This window comes from Lepisosteus oculatus, chromosome 3, assembly GCF_040954835.1.
Source record: "Lepisosteus oculatus isolate fLepOcu1 chromosome 3, fLepOcu1.hap2, whole genome shotgun sequence".
NCBI classification, from domain to species: Eukaryota; Metazoa; Chordata; class Actinopteri; order Semionotiformes; family Lepisosteidae; genus Lepisosteus; species Lepisosteus oculatus.
Window position 1 is genome coordinate 21,273,067 of NC_090698.1, and position 16,527 is coordinate 21,289,593.

The 16,527-nt window shown below is 36.0% G+C and overlaps 1 protein-coding gene across 2 annotated transcripts in view; it reads right to left on the bottom strand.

Moving 5' to 3' along the window:
- Positions 1-14,114: 14,114 nt before the first annotated feature.
- The window catches only part of dym (dymeclin), a 150,687-nt gene continuing 148,274 nt past the window's right edge, over positions 14,115-16,527 (bottom strand). For both annotated transcript variants that reach the window (XM_069187013.1, XM_015339502.2), the window contains one exon: positions 14,115-16,081. In XM_069187013.1, the coding sequence (XP_069043114.1) occupies positions 15,932-16,081 (150 nt within the window). In that variant the 3' untranslated portion in view covers positions 14,115-15,931. The remainder of the gene's footprint in view (positions 16,082-16,527) is intronic.

Consider the following 16,527-nt stretch of genomic DNA (forward strand, 5'->3'; position numbering starts at 1 on the left):
GCCGGTTTACATTTTCGAACAAATCGAGAGATTTAGCTTACAGATATGCGATCACAATTTTAATGGCTCGTTTTACAGTGTTTTATAAAGAAATGGATACAGCCGAAATTCTAATGTGTTTTTTCCCTAAATAATAACGGCTGGAACGAAATTGTAAGTATAATTTTTTTCATAACTGAGTGCGAAGTGTAGAGTGTATTCATTCGGGATGATTAAACTGGCCCTTTAAGCGGCCTCGGCGGCTGGGTGGACAGAGATCTTGTGTGAGTTAAGAATGCCGACGTAATTGTGTCCTAGACAGTAGGGGAGGTGCAGTATGTTAATATGGGTGCCAGTCAGTGTCGCTGCAGGGCAGAGGGATGGATGATAATGATGATGGGAGATGTGTGCTTGGGAGGCGCCGCCAGTCAATGGTTCAGTCCCATTGTTAGCAGATTCCCCACTGGCGCCGCACAAGAGCTGCGCTCAACTGGCAACCTTCAACATTTAAGGTAGTCTGGAAGTAATCATGCAGAAGCGCACAGAAGTGGGCTGTGACGTCACGATACAGCATAGCATGTAGTTATTGTAATAGAGCAATACCGCAGGATTCCTAAGGTATCGCTACGATAATGTATCACGGGATATTTCTGGTAGTACTACATTATTGTATTGTCCTGATACATATACCAGTATCATAAGGGCATAATTGAAATTTAATTGTGGGGGGTGGTTATAAAGTGAAATTACGTAATTCAGCAATCATCGTGAAAATTGTACCATGGGGTACTGAAATTTGGTAGCCCACACATACAGAAGGGAACATCGGAGGGCACGTGTCGCACACCAGAGGGCGCTACCCGGTTCAGTGTGACCCACGTCTGTGTTCTGAATGGTTTGCATGAATGGGAGTGCGTTGTACTACATGGGCGGCAGTACGAGGGCTGCCTACTGTTCGTCCCGGGTGCGAGGTCTTCTTGGTGTTGTTTGAATTTAATTGTAACAAAATGCAATTGCTCCTTGCAGCAATTTTCACAATAAAGTGAAGTTCGAGTCGACCATTCTCTTAAAAACACTGAAATCTGCATCTTTCCGTCACGCAACCAAAAACAAATATATTCGCTGTGAATGGCCTCAACAGAATAAGAAAAATTATAAAAATCAAAACATATCCATTGCAATTAAAGCAAAAACACATCGATTTTCACCAACAGGCTATAATAATTATATATGGTTCATATTGCTACATAATACTTATGTTCTCTGTTAAAAAAATACTATACAGTTTGCAACCTTATCAGATGCGATGTTTTGTGTCATGGTGCTCTTGTTCTTAAACAATTATACTCTTCATGCAAGATTGCTTGACTATTAGTATACTGCATATTACTAAAAGGGAAATACTTTTATATGTAAGGTATGTGTGATAATTGCAAAAAGTCTTTATATTGATAGATTATACTTTATTAATCCCGTAGGGAAATTGATGTGTTATATAATAGAACTGTGATGCATGTTAGTACCAGGCCAATCTTAATAAATTATAAAATGGACAGCAAAAACATGAGAAAATCCCAAACCTTTGTAAAACACAGTTATCCCAAGTTTTGTTTTCATAAACAAACAAATATTATTTATTGGAGAAAAATAAAATAAGGAATATAATATTTAAGAATTTTGTCCAGGTAAAATATTATTTTATTTGAGTGTTGTATTGGAATGTTCCTGCAGAATTACTTTATCCGAGTCCAAAGCTCAAAAAGAAATGATGCCACATATGAGGCTTATTTTTCATTTTCCATTTTTTTCCACAGCCAGTTTGGAAATAAGGCATTTATTTATTTAAAAAAAATAAATATACAAGGTAAAACAAATAGGTAAATAATCTACAAGTATTTTAACCACAGGCTAAAATGTGGTTCCGAACATGAGCTCCATCCAGCTGGAGTTTGCACTGTTTACTGTTCCCTCTTGACCTTACCATTTTAATGACAGGCTCTTCATTTTTACATGTAACACAAAAGACCAGCCCTGTAGTTCCCCAGCTTAGCTCTGAAATAAATTTAGCTCCCACATTATAGATAATGTGCATTTTTCTGACAGAGTTATTTCTTAATTTCCCCAGGTTATAAAAACATAAATCATTTTTAGTATTGTGAAATACCTTTAGCTTTACCAGGTTGTAATAAGATGGTTGCTTAGCTGGTCACAACAATATTTTCACAAACTAACAGAAACTATCATATCTTTAATATAATTTACATTAGGTTTAGCTTTGTCCATCCAAATACTGAAATGAATATAAGACACAGAGGCACTTCAGAAAGAATCAAGAAACTCAGTTTAATGATAGATGTTAAACATGTTGAAATGTGAGACTGTTGTAATAAGGTTTCATGGGAAAATGCCTTGTAAAAATGAATGTACTACACTGAGAGCCTAAAAGAACTTAGTCTTGAACAAACAAGATAGGACCTGAGCAAAATATTCAAAGTCCTTCAAGATGTTGGCAAAGCTAACTGTGTGGACTTCCTTGGAATCAACAGAATGAGATGCGAACCACAGAACACTAACAAACACTTTGTGGAAGTGCTTTTTACTATCCAAGACATAGATAAATGTGTAAATTCTATACATTTGCCCATATATCTAGTATTTTTCTAACCTGTTTATTATTTTCTCACAGTAAGGAAAATAATTATTTAACATAAACACATAAAATACAAATTCTACATTTTGTAATGTTCATTCTGCCTGTTTGTAATACTTTGCACTTTTACATTTAATATGTCATTGAATGTGACAGTGGAAGAGACAGCTAACATCCTAGTAGCAAAATCAAGAAAGGTTTATTTCAAAAGCCATTTGATTCCAGAAGTTATCAGTTAAAGGCATGTCATGCTGCCCATGTGTAGCAGGGCTCATTTATTATGAGTCTGGTACAATGACGTATTCTTTTGGAACTTCAAAGGTACAGCAAACCCAGTTTTTCACTTGCTACATCTTTTGGATCACTTGAAGTGTATGCCTGCCTGTGTGGAGGTTTGCAGAGAGATTATGGATTAAATCACACTCCGAATGAACTGCACTTGTGACACATGAAGGCACATAAGCAATATTAAAGTGTTATTTTCAATTTTAATTGTCAGTACCTGTTATGCTAAGTTATGAATATATCAAACTCTCTGTGGGTTTCATATGATGCAAACAGGGTGATCAATAGGGTGATTTTTAAAACAGTTATGGGCTAATTTCTAGGTCACTTGCAAAGCCTGCAACTTGAGGCCCATCTGCTTGAATGATCCTGTCAAACATGTTCAGTGGTTTCAGCATTCCCTGTCATACATGGATTCCCAGAGCATGAGGTTCTCGTTTGTCTCTCTTTAAACCTTACACAATTCTGCACAGTGGAGAGGGCTAACCACTATAAGTCATCCATCATTACTTTGTGAAATTTTACAATGTTCTCGCACTCCTTTGTGAGTAATTTAATGACAGCTTTCTGCTCAAAACATAGAACATTAGATAGGTTACAAATGAGAGAAGGTCATTTAGTCTATTTAATTTGTTTGGCTGCTAGTAGCTAATTGATCAAAGGGTTTTATTCAGCTGTTTCTTGAACAAAGACAAAGGTATCAGTTTAAACAACTGGCTGGGTAGCTTTCTCCATTTACCCACAGCACATGGTGTAAAAAAGTGCCTCCTGTTCTTGGTGTGTAAATGCACATGAGCAAAGTCATTGGAGGTTGTGCTCCACCTTAAAAATAGAACACACCCATTAACCCAGAACTTGATATTAACCAATTATATGAATACAGACACATGCATGTATACTGTATAGTATGTGCTTGTAACTGTAAGAACAGAATGGTCCATGTGTGCCTAGCACTGGCTTAATGGAAAATGACCTACTTAGACAGATGGTATCAACAAGAAATAAACACCCAGCAATCAATTAGAATTCTCTAATAGTTCATGGTAAAATAGCCAGCCTATCAAAACCAATGCTATCTTTACCACATGTAGATTTCAAGGTAAGTCATAGCATTTTGGTTTTCATCTTTCAGAGTTATGATAAGTTATTTCCAAAGCTCTGGCTCTACCAAACTTTCTGTTTTATTGTCAATATTGTTTTTTTAATACAGTATTATTAATGCAGTTATCAAGTAATATACTGAATATGCTTTTTATACAAGGAAAATGTTCAACATGTGCTGCATCAAGTTTTTTTTTCAACCAAGAATGTACCAAATACAGTATATATAGAAGCTTTTACTGTTTAGTCCCTGAAGGATGCAAACTTCCTTTCAGACAGTGAGGTAGCAGTTCAGGCCTTACAGACATTTAATATGGTTATCTTTGGTTAAAGTGGAAACTGCAATCAATCACTTCTGAGACTCCACTGACAGGGGAAGTCGCCAGGAAAGCAGGCAGCCAGCTACTAACCTGTATACCCCATTTTCACATACAGCTCAAATCTAAGCTAATTTGGTTTCGGTTCTTGTTATCCTCCCTGATCCCAAATCAGAATGGGTACATGTAGTAACAACATTCTCACAAACCTCAAAACACGAAGAGTGTCAAATGTTGTCTTGGTGGCCTAGGAGGTCTGTCGGAGGCCAAGGGAATTAAATACAAACTGGAATTTACCAAAAATAATTTAATTCTATTTGTGTAAAGCCTGATATACAGTATTGTACAGTATATTGCTCAGGAATGCCACAGTGAGAGTCAACCCACAGTGCTCATTTGTTAAGAGTACAGAGCAGTTGTATTCAGAACAAACCTGAGGACTATAAAATTCTTAAGACCCCCACCCAGTAAAACACAGTTTTGGGCAGTCAATCAAATCTAACCTTCATGTCTTTTATAGGTTGAAGGAATCCAGAGTATCCAGACAGAATCTACACAAACATGATCTAGAAAAAAGTAGGTGCTGAGACTGAAGTCAGGAGCCCTGAAGCTGTAAAGTACTTAGCCATTATACAATCCTCATCTAAAAACTCCATGTTTGTCAACCCCCCTGCATTTTAAAGTAGAAAATGTGGTTGGTTAGTATGGTTTGATAGATTTTAAAAGGGAAGAATATTGCTCTATATTTTCAAAAATAGCTATATTTTTTTTCCTGATTTCAGATTCACTTTGGAAATACTGTGACATGCTCTTATTTTTATTCAACATTTGCAGCTTTTAAAATTCCTTCCAATTTCACACACTCAGCACTTTGACTACTGTAACAGCTAGTGGTTAAAAATGGCAATTATTTCATTTAGCATTTGACAATACTTTGGAACACAAAGGGAAAGAAAGCCAGTTGTGGTTAACATATTGGTCTTTGCTCTTGTTATAAAACAACAAAGTGCATATTAAAAAAACTGTATTACAAATCAGAATAAAGAACAGTGAGAGATGATTTATTATATAAGAAAAGAGCTGCTTCTGCCAGCTGTTTTATATACAACTGCTGTAATTCTGTTTTAATACAGTAAGAAAATTGCTAGCCTTATAATCCAAGGAGTTATTGTAATACATGTTCATTCAAATATCAGATTTCTTATACCTTTAGTGGACACCTTTGGGTACGTTGTGTGCATATTAAAGACAAGAGTTTCTAATTATAAGACAAGGAAAAATCAACAGAAGTTTAAATACAGTGTCCACTCAGAGATAATTACAACATCTTAAGATACTCATGCACAGGCTCAAGTTAATTTGTTGATCTGTTTCATTGTGTGTGCACACATCTATGGCAGCACTGTGTAACAATGCCTTTATGAGCTATTTTTATTGCGTCTTTCAGAATATTAGTATATTTTTTCAGCTTGGGCAAAATGTAAAACTTTTTTGTGGCTGGGATAAACTTTTTAGACTCCAGGAAAAATGTCTGTTCCCATGTCACTGGCAAGGACAAACAGAAGGGTATTATAGTCTAATGCACTTTGCAACAAACCAAAGAGTCATTATCAGCTTTGTACATGTAATTCACAAACATAAGCTTGGCAACATTATTGAAATACAAATGGAGACCATTCAAACAATTTACAGTGATAGGTACAACTGTACCTGAAACTCTTGTTCTCTAAAACACAGCACATTGTCTGGTAGGTCATTAATAATGATTCAAGAACATTCAAAGGAACACCCATGTAATTTTCACTAATGGAACTGTTCTGGCCAATATATACTGTACTAGCAGATGGTTTCAATGGCATTACAATATCCTTTGCTGAAGAGTTCATTTTCAACTTCTCTTCATTACAAACAAAAGCATTTTATGGTGACCAAACCTCTGGGATCAGTTTATTTCCCTCCTCTATTCATAGGCAGTTTAGGAGATTTGAATTTATTAAAAAACAGGAAGTGGGACAAAAAACATCTTCATATCAACAAACCAAAAACCAGCTTGTACTGAATTACTGTGAAATAAAACAATTCGAATTGGCTCATTTAAAAAAAAGCTTTATTTTTGTTTTTATCATGTCATCTAGTTTTCATGAGATCTATCTTCTAGTCAAAACACAAGGGAGTATGTTCTAACAGTGCAAGGATTTCCCTCCAGGCATTCCAATGTGCGCACAACGAACATTGTCAACCAATATTTAAGCTGGCTCAAGAGTCAGGATGCCCTTTCTACCAACCAATGTTGATATTTCAATGCCTCGGACATCAATAGACATGAAAGGAACGATCTTTAACAAGGCACTTAATCCAACTGCTTTAAAAACCGACAAACTCTGAAATGGCAGAAATCCCATATGAGCTAAAAGCATGTAGCTGCTGAAGATATTGTTCTGTCCATAATCTTTTGTTATTTGTACTTATCTGTAGAATAAAATTAACCCAACAAATGATTTGCACTCTTTTTTGCAGACTTCTTTCAGTGTGTCTAAAAAATATTTATGATTTTTAAGTGACAGATGCTTAGTGACAGAGAAGGTCTTAGGAAGTGCCCTTCACAGTGACAGATTCTGAAGAAAAATGTGCTTTATGGATTTGTTATCCATAGTTCTGGGTCTGAAGATCAATCGATTGATCTTCGGACCCAGCAAACTATTTCAGAAACTTCAGCAAATCATAATAAATTCTCCCTACCCCTAGCCTTGAATACAGAGTGAAATATAGGTACCAAAGTTAGTTCAGTCTTTTGGTGATGATTGATTGCAAATGATTACTGAATCAGGACTTTGAAGCTTTCATAATTCTGAATATTAAAATTAGTCCCAGGAGTTGGAGCAAATGTTAAATGTGACATGGATTTGTGTCATTAATATGCCTAAACAGAAATATTTGCAGTGGCTAAGGCTTTTACAAGGCTCCACAGTCTGAGTGATTTGAATCTAAATTACTCTCATCTCATAATTGCTTATCTAAATAATCAATGACACACCAAAAACAAGGCAGTAACTTCATGGTTTTGAAAGCACTTGTAAATAAAAGCATTTATAAAGAAAAAAATGCTTACTTAAATAGAACTATATGCAAGGAACTAGAAATATTTTTTTAAAATAATTGATATTCCTTTCTGATTCCATACTTTGTATGTTTTTGTATGTTCTTAATAGCTTATTTGCATTCCACTCAAAGATTTTGAATGCTTATTCAAGGCACTTTTTTGAAATTATATCAAACAGTTGAGTTTTGTGTCTAAATGTTTTTGGAATAAAAAAGAGCAATACATTTTTGTTCAAACATATTTTAATGGGCTGCCATTATGTAAAGGGAATAGGTTTACTAGGGATTTGTATTTTATGTGTGGGGAAATTATTAAAGCATTGCAACTGCTGTATTTAATCCAAGCCACCTTAAAAAAGACAACAACTGCAGCCTGAGTGGTGTAGATCACACTTAGCAAGATTATAGATACAAGTAATTAATGGGAATAGGGAAATAATTAGTGAATAGTGAAAATCAAATTGTTAAGTTCTTCTTATTCTTTCATCTATAGCATCCAGGAATATTTTCCTGGCATAATGATATGGAAAGCATGAAATTCCTTAAAATATATATACAGGATTATTATTTTTTTAAATAGTTCACTTTTATTATCCATTACAATATGGAAGTGTGATATCAAAACATGTAAATAAAACCAGACTTTGATGACATAAAAGGTGCTTGATGACCAAAAGTCACAGTATCTCCTGTTCCTTTAGAAATCTGTAACTGACACAGTAATATCGCTGACTGCTTAAGTCTCGGAACTTCCTTCTGCATAGGAAACTAGTAACAGAGAAGGCCAATTAGAGAAACTAGTTTACAAATGCCTATTTCTCTCAGACTCCAGGATTACGCCATAGTTGTTAACTGTCTTAACTGACCCTCCCTCCAGGAGGGGGCTGGAATGCAGACCAAGGTCAGCAAAAGGTCAGGCAGCCCACACAAGCCTGAAAGTTCACTGATGTAAGTTGTGCAGTGGCAGGCAGACAAAGCATTTTCATTGTAGTATATAATTTCTTACTACAAATGACAACAACAACAAAATTATGTAGCAAGTTTGTAATATTCATCTATAGTTTATTCATCACATATAGATAGCTGTCCACTTCATTGGCCACTGGACACTTGCACCCTGGAAGATCAGGTCAGGAATTATTGAACCTACTAACCTAAAGTTGGCGGCACTGTCCAAACCCAGAGTGGGACTGAGCACCTAGAGAGGAGACAGGTTTACACCACTACTCTTAATTAGTGACATAATACAGTATACACACAATAACCACACACCTGAAAAAGGGATCCACAGATGAAAGGTTGTGTTTCTTTTTTGCCTTTTAGCATGGAATGAACCTTAACCTGTTCCTGAGCATGATAAAATACCTGTAATCTGTAACATTGTATATTGAGTCTAAATAATCCTACTTTTAGTGTATATACACGTTTCTAGATAATGTATTGTAAGAATAACAAAATTAAAGAAACATTTATTTCTTCCCAGATATTGAATGATTTCATTATTGAATAATGACGACGTTTTGAATAAATGTTTTTGCAATTTATGGCAATTTATGGCGATGGACATATATTATTCAGCATTTTGGCATGATGGTGTAAGGCTGCATGACAACTTCAAGGCACTAGGTTTAATTCAGTTTGTATCTGGTCTCAGGGATCTGTCTGAGTGGAGTTTGCATGTTAGCAGTAGGCCTCTGAATATGAATATAATAGAATTTAAAAAAGTTTGTGAGATTTTATATATTTGTGTTGTAAAGGTTCTTTAAGGAAGCATTTGTTTAGCAAAGATGTGGTCCATTATGAGTTAAGATCACTTTATTGGTCATATACAATTTCTTATATTAGGAAAGGATGTATACTTTAAACAAGGAATTCATTTTAAAAAAGGAAAGGTTTAAAAATAACCTACATTGTTTTTCTTTGTACAAGGTTATGCTAACTTTCACTGAAATAGTCAGTTTCAGGGCTTCCCAATCCTGTTTCTAGACACAAACACGCTGTTCTAGCTAACCTTTAATATTCCACTATCATCCTACAGGTGGCATTATCTTAAATGTTTTAGGATAACACGATTCATCCATCCATTTTTTAATGGTAATCCTATACAGGGTCACAAGAAAGCCAAAGTGTATCCTGGCAAGAAAAGAGAGCAAGGCATGATACACCCTGGATGGGCCACCAGTCCATTGCAGAATAGGATAACTCATTGCCTCATATTTCATGATGATCTGTGAGAGAAAATGTAGATTTTTCGATGTTTCCAACACAGCAATGAACACGACTGACCATTTTTTAAATCACTCATCCTATAGTAACTTGTAAAAAAGGATGGTAAAGGTACTTTCTGCTATATTGCTGTCAAACAATGGAATCCTCCAAATAAGATGCTCTTCTAATGAAGGCACACTTATACATTTTAGTTTTTTAACTTCTTCTGCCATATTTGTACCCATTGTAGCACCATATAATGTAATATTTATACATATGATACTGCAGTATATGGACCAATACAGTGGCATAGTAGGTAGCACTGCTCCATCAAAGCTCTTGGATCCTGGGTTTAAGACTGGCCTGCCGCATGTTCTGTGTGGAGTTTGCATGTTTTCCTTGTGTCTGCATGGATTTCTCCAATGTTAAAGCCTTGCCTCAGCCCCCCACATGCACGTTTCATATGGGTCCCATCTAGGGTATAGTCCGACCTTGTGACCAGTGCGTACCATCTTAGAATTTCACCATAAGCCTCCCAGTGGTTGCTAAAATTAATAATAAATGAAGTCATTATTTTACCTTTATCAGACTGCATAGTCCCCATTTGGCATACTTTGTGCAGGAAGGTGGAAAGCTTCCAACATGTCACTTTGATAACTAGGGATCTTCCAGCTGGTATTTCACATGCTTTAGGTAGGAAAAGTATTTTCTCATGTGGTTATGCACCTAGAGCACCAATCATTATTTCAGTTCAATACCAGTATATATTGTAAAGTCCTAGTTTGTACTACTTATGAATACTTTTAGAAAGTATTTAAAATTTGTTTACGCTAGAAATCCTCAGAATGGCACCTTACTCTAATGTGAATTGACGGTATGGAATTATTCTCTGGGCATTCAGCACCCGGTGAGTAAGCAGAGGATCAAAGGCATAGCTTTTTTAGTTTTAAAGAAAACAGCTGGGACAGACGTCACACCTCATACTTTTCACTATAGAAGAGCCAAACTGCAGAGTGGAGGCTTCTGTTGAAGTATGACACAAATAGACTATTTTAAGAAGAGAAAAAGGTGTAGGTCTCTACATGCATCGCACAAGAATGCTGTCAAATTCTGAGTAGAAACTATTACTTTGTTGCCGAAACAATTTCTGTGTTTATATTAAGAGAAAATCATTTGCACATCCATAAAAATAATGAGCATAAAATAAATGTAGTTATTGAGGTTTAAGTAATTCAGTAGTCTTTATTTTTATATTTAACCATTACAGGTTATCAAGGCAGGCAAAGAAATTAGTGTCAGACCAAGCTGCTTGTCCACCTAAAATAACCAGGAGAGGAAATAGACTTAGAGGTGTATAGGCTTTTAAGTTGAACTTACATTAATATAGTTAATGAAACAATAGTTCACAGAGTTGTACCCAAGGTGTAAGGTAGTGTTGTTAAGAAGCATACAGTATAAACACTTAACAAAAAGACTTAAAAAACAGAGTTCTACACAATTAAGTTCTTTACTTGCTTATTTATTTGTTTTATGGGAAATCGTTTTTCCATTGCTTTTAAAATTCAAGGAAGAAATACATTCAGTTAGGTTTGTAGAAAGCCACACAAGCAGGAAGAAAAATTAAAATACATTTTTTAAAAAAAATATCAATTGATTATGATACATCTTTATTGTACATTTTCAATTAAAAACTGAAATGTCACAATATTTTTTTTTTGCCATTTAGATATAATGCACTATGCCTTAACCAGTCTCAACATCCATTTTATGCATACTCATCAACTAAAATAATAAAGGGTATGGGAATAAATAAGTACAAAATTAAATAAAACGGCATGCAACTTTCACCCATCATTAAAACACCCTTTTTAGAGGAGAGCATATAGAAATTAAAAGCAAACCAATTCTGAGGTCCAATATACATACTCAGGAGTTAAGCAGTGTAAGACAGTAAGATCAAATGTTAGATCTAAACTGTAGTCTATATTTTTATGTGTCTGCAAAGCACAGTCTTTAAGATGTGGAAGAAGTAGTGTTTGTAGAAATTGATATCACGTATGCATGAAGTCACTATATTCCCACTTTACGAAGCACAGGATGCTATAAAGCAGGATGCTCAGCAGTGGAAATGCAGTCATTTAAAACATTTTCTAATGGACAGTAGCTCAGATTGGAAAACATCACCCCAAAGAGAAGAAAATGTAATTGATAAGGAAAGACTCAAATCTGTCCTGGAGGGCTAGAATACCTTAATGCAACAGCAGCAGGGTACAAACAATAGTACAAACTTCAGCTCTTCAAAGACTCTAGACCTGATGCATGAGAAAAACACTTTCCAATAACAAGGTAGTTCTAAAGCAGAACAAAACAGTTTCAAGCTGGGTTCAATTGAATCAACAAAAAAGCCTTAATGTGAGGCGTTCTGATTTCTACCCAGTGAAAGCTAATATTCTGAATTCTAATTGGCAAATTTGGAATGGAGAAGAAGAAACTGGAAAAAAAAAACACTGCAGCATTGCAGGAACTGAAATGAAACAGAAACATGCAGGAGAACAAGTGTGGCTAGCTGAGAAGCTCCAAAAATAAAGCAGCTGCTGTAACACATTATAGCTGCAGTCTGATTTACAAGAAAAGATCTCTCACGAAACTTCAAAGCAGCACTCTGTTCTCTGCTGGCTCTTCCTGAATTACCCTGTGCAGGACAGGGACCTGAGGACCACAGGCAACCATGAGGGACTGTCTATAGGATTAGTGCATCTCTTTATACAGGATGTCACTATTTTGCATCCTGGCCATTTCATCTCTCATCTTGAAAGAGTAAATTCTGTTTGATACTCTGGTCCAAAAGGCCATCTATGATCCCACTAGCAGGCTCTGGTAAAACAAACTGCCTTCCTGATTCAGAACCTCTTGAACTCATACTGGTCAGGTGAATGAAATCAACTGATGACAAAATAAGCTCAGGTGTTCAGTAACATTCAGTCCTCCTTTGTCACTTGTATAATCACAAGCTCTGAGAAGAAACTGTGAATTTGACATTTGATATAGGGTAGAGGTGGATATTAACATTGGGTGGAACACTAAATGTAATCAATCAAAAAGGTTGCTGGGATGCAGGTAAAAAGATGTCAAGCACAGAGGTACATATTTTTTAAGTCTGCCATGTTTTGGAGGAATGAAAATAGAACATTTCCAGACAAGAGGTTAATCAGCATCTTGAACTTAAATTACTTTTTGTTATTAAAATAATAAGTGGAGAGCCACAGACAAACCAAATGTGAGGATACATAGTTAAAAACACACATGTTGAAAATTAACAATGCGCTTGTAAGACCTCATTTAGAATACTATGTCCAATTGTGGGCACCATGTTACAAAGAAGATATTTTTTCCAGTCCAGAGAAAGGAAACCAGATAAATTAACTGGCTCAAAGAAATGAATGTTTTTGTCTTGAGCAGCGAGGACAAAGATCAAACCTGATTTGAGTATTCAAAATTTTCAAAAGCATTGACAAAGCCTACCCAGTGAACTTTAGAATCAACAGTGAAACATTTAAAAGAGGTTACAAGTGGAAGTGAATTTAAACTTAAAAAATAGGAGGCTCTTATTTATATAAATTAGGCCTGGCTTCTTTAAAAATGGATGGATGAGGTCCTTGTATCAGTTAACTACTAACTACTAAATGTGATAGATGGGGCAAATGGTCTCCTCTTGTTTGCAACCTTACTTATGTTCTTATATATAATTTCCTGAGGTTAGTCTTCCAAGAGCCTCATTAGGTTAAAAAACCACAAAGCCAAATCCAAACTAATTTAGCAGTTTTCTGCATATTGTTGCATATATTTTTTCATTCTTTAATTTGTTATGACATACATGACACAAATTATTGTGGTGATACAGGTTTTTAAAACAAATTATCAACTTAAAGATGCCTTTAATTAAACCTAATGTTGAGTCCTCAACAGGTGCAAAAATATCTCCATTTTAAGTAAACGGAAGACAAACGTGGCACGCTGCTGACGAAGTAGAATATGAGCCCTACAAGTTGTCTCTTGGGTTTTGTTAAAACAAGTTCTGAAATGTAAGCTCGAAATTGATAAATAATAATGTGACAGAAAAAAAAACATAAATAAAACTGTTGCACAGATAAGAATTCACAGAACTTCAGTGGAGATACTCAGGCTGCATTCAAATTGGTGGTTAATGTATTCATGTTCTAATTATAAGATTGAAATACACTTGGGGTGTGAGCTTATACACTACAGGTAGGGAATGCTCTACACTTTCTGTATTCCTCTTCACTTAGAGCAATAAAATAACATGGCATTTCTGAATTAGGAAAAAAATAAAATATTGATTTCACAGAGTTTACGCTGCTGAAACATGGTGTTCAAAGCCATGCTTCGCAGAAGATGTTAGAGCATCAAAGATTCAAAGAACTCCATCACTGCAATAAAAACAAATATCCATTACCTCGGTATTGATATTTTTTATTTGTATTTGTTTACATTGTAGAATAAAAAACACTACAGTGTAGACTGGTATACGCTCTGCAGAGGATAAATATTTTGCCACCCACAGTTAAACATTTAAAGTAAATATTTTAAATTTTCTGTATTTTTTCTTCTTTTAGTTACCTGAGAATAGTAACATTCAACAGTTTTGTATTTTCACAGGCCAGCAGGTTCACAGGCCCTTTTTGTTTCAATAACATGTTTTTTAAACTTCCTAAACAGCAGTGTGCTTTGCAAAATAAAAGGTGTTATCTACCAAATAACAGTCCAAATAAAAAAAAAAAAACACTGCCACAGCACTTTTTGAACTTTGCTGGTGACTGATGTTCCTGTTTATTGTGTAACAGCATGATCTGTGCTATCAATCACAACCACAGAGCTGCAGGTAACAGAAAAGTGAAGACCCCTTCCGTCTCCCTTCACAACAGCCCAATATAAAGCTAGCTAAGGCAATCCCAATAAATTATTATACAGTAATATCTACACAGTGCACCCATTTTGTTCGGCTGTTACGAATGTAACACAATAAGAAATTGCCAAACAAGACCTAATCACATCAGCTTTGCTCACAATTTCTTTATAACCCAGAATCTCTACCATGGGATTCGTGACAGTGTAACAAACATGCTTTCCAAAACTATCTGTACAATAATTCATGCATTCCTAAATCCAAACAGAGATAATTTAAAGGTCAAATGCGCAGGTGCTCATAAGGGCTCTCTTTTTGTCCTCATTTATATTTGTATTGTATGGTACCTCAGCCCTTTTAAGTACAAAACACATTTAAAATATATTTAAACTTCTGCAATAAAAGGCATGCTGTCTTTTGCACACTTCAATTTCTCTCGAGTTCAAAGAGCTTCATACTGACACAGTGACCAGGAAGAAAAGACTATTTTCTAGACAGGCTTAACTGAGTATTTGACAAATACATCTACTGTATGAAGAAGACGTATAAGAGATATCTCTAGGATGTTAGTACTGAGATTACCTCTTGTGAGCAAAAATAAACAACATCAAGTTATCAGCCTTATCGCGTCTTTGTCTTGTTTTGTGAGAGATTAATTTGTTGGGGTTTCCCTCTTAGTGTGTAAAAACACAGTGTTAAACTAAGAGAAGACAAAAGTACGGGTAAATGAAAAAGTCAGCTCATCTGTGAAATGAGCACCTATACATTCAATGGATGACTGTTGTAAGTGATCTGCTTCAACGCACACACACACACCTCTTTCCTGACCCTTAAAAACCCTACTTAATATTTCAAAAACAAAATGAAGAGAAAGGGGTTCGGCAATCAATTTCCGCATCACAGTTTCATCACATCACATCTCCTTGGAATTTCAGGGCCAGGGCATTTTTTTCTTTCTCCAAAATTATGAAAAATATTTAGAAACATGAGAAAGTAGCAAAAATAAAATCACATAATTAACACTTAAGAAGTAAATGAAATGCACACCTATGTCTATATAGCTGCTCGTTTAAGATCATAGCCATGGATGCGTACTTTCCTGTTTGCTTAGCTCACCCTTTTTGGTCTCCTGGGATGAGTTCTGCTCCATTCCGATAGTGAAGCTGCAGAACACTGTAGACAGCTGTTGAGTCCCAGACAAATAGAAATGGAAAGCCATGTGCAACAGCTTCTCTGAGAACCACAAAGACAGCAGGACCTCATCCCATGCTGCTGCACATGGGGGAGGATATTGTCACTTGCAAACATGCACACACACAAACACAGCACACACACACGCGGGCGCTCACACACACTGAGCGCAGACGCTTAGCCCGAGTCCATGCTGAAGAGCTCGATGCCTTGTGGGTTCCAGTATAGACCCACTCCAGAGTTGAAGACCAAGGACCAGACGTACGGCACGAAGAACTCTTCAGGCTGATCCTCTTCCACATACTTGAATTTCAGCTCCGGAAACTTCTGCATAAGAACACGAAGAGTTAGAAACAATGGTGCAGCGCCAGACAGCCCTTCAGGAAGGCCAAACAGAAAGGTGTCACAAGTAATAATCTGAACCCTGAATAATCCAATTTTGTTGTGTGTCCCATACAGCTTTCCACTTGTTTGTACATAGCCTATTTTTTATCATCTCCATTAAAGAAAAATCAGATGCTTCAACACTTCAAACTCCTGGGTTCGAGTCCAGCCTGGAACATGTTCCGTGTGGGGTCTGCATGGTCCCCACATGCCCATATGGTTCCTTCTGGAGGATCCAGTTTCCTCCCACAATCCCGTGACATGCTTTCCTCAATATCAAACTTTTCTAAATTGTACCCTGAAAGCTTTGTGCTTTGATCCCTGCAGTGGATCGATGTCCAGAGTAGAGTATAGTCCTGTCTTGCAACCCTTTGGTGAGAGTAATATTT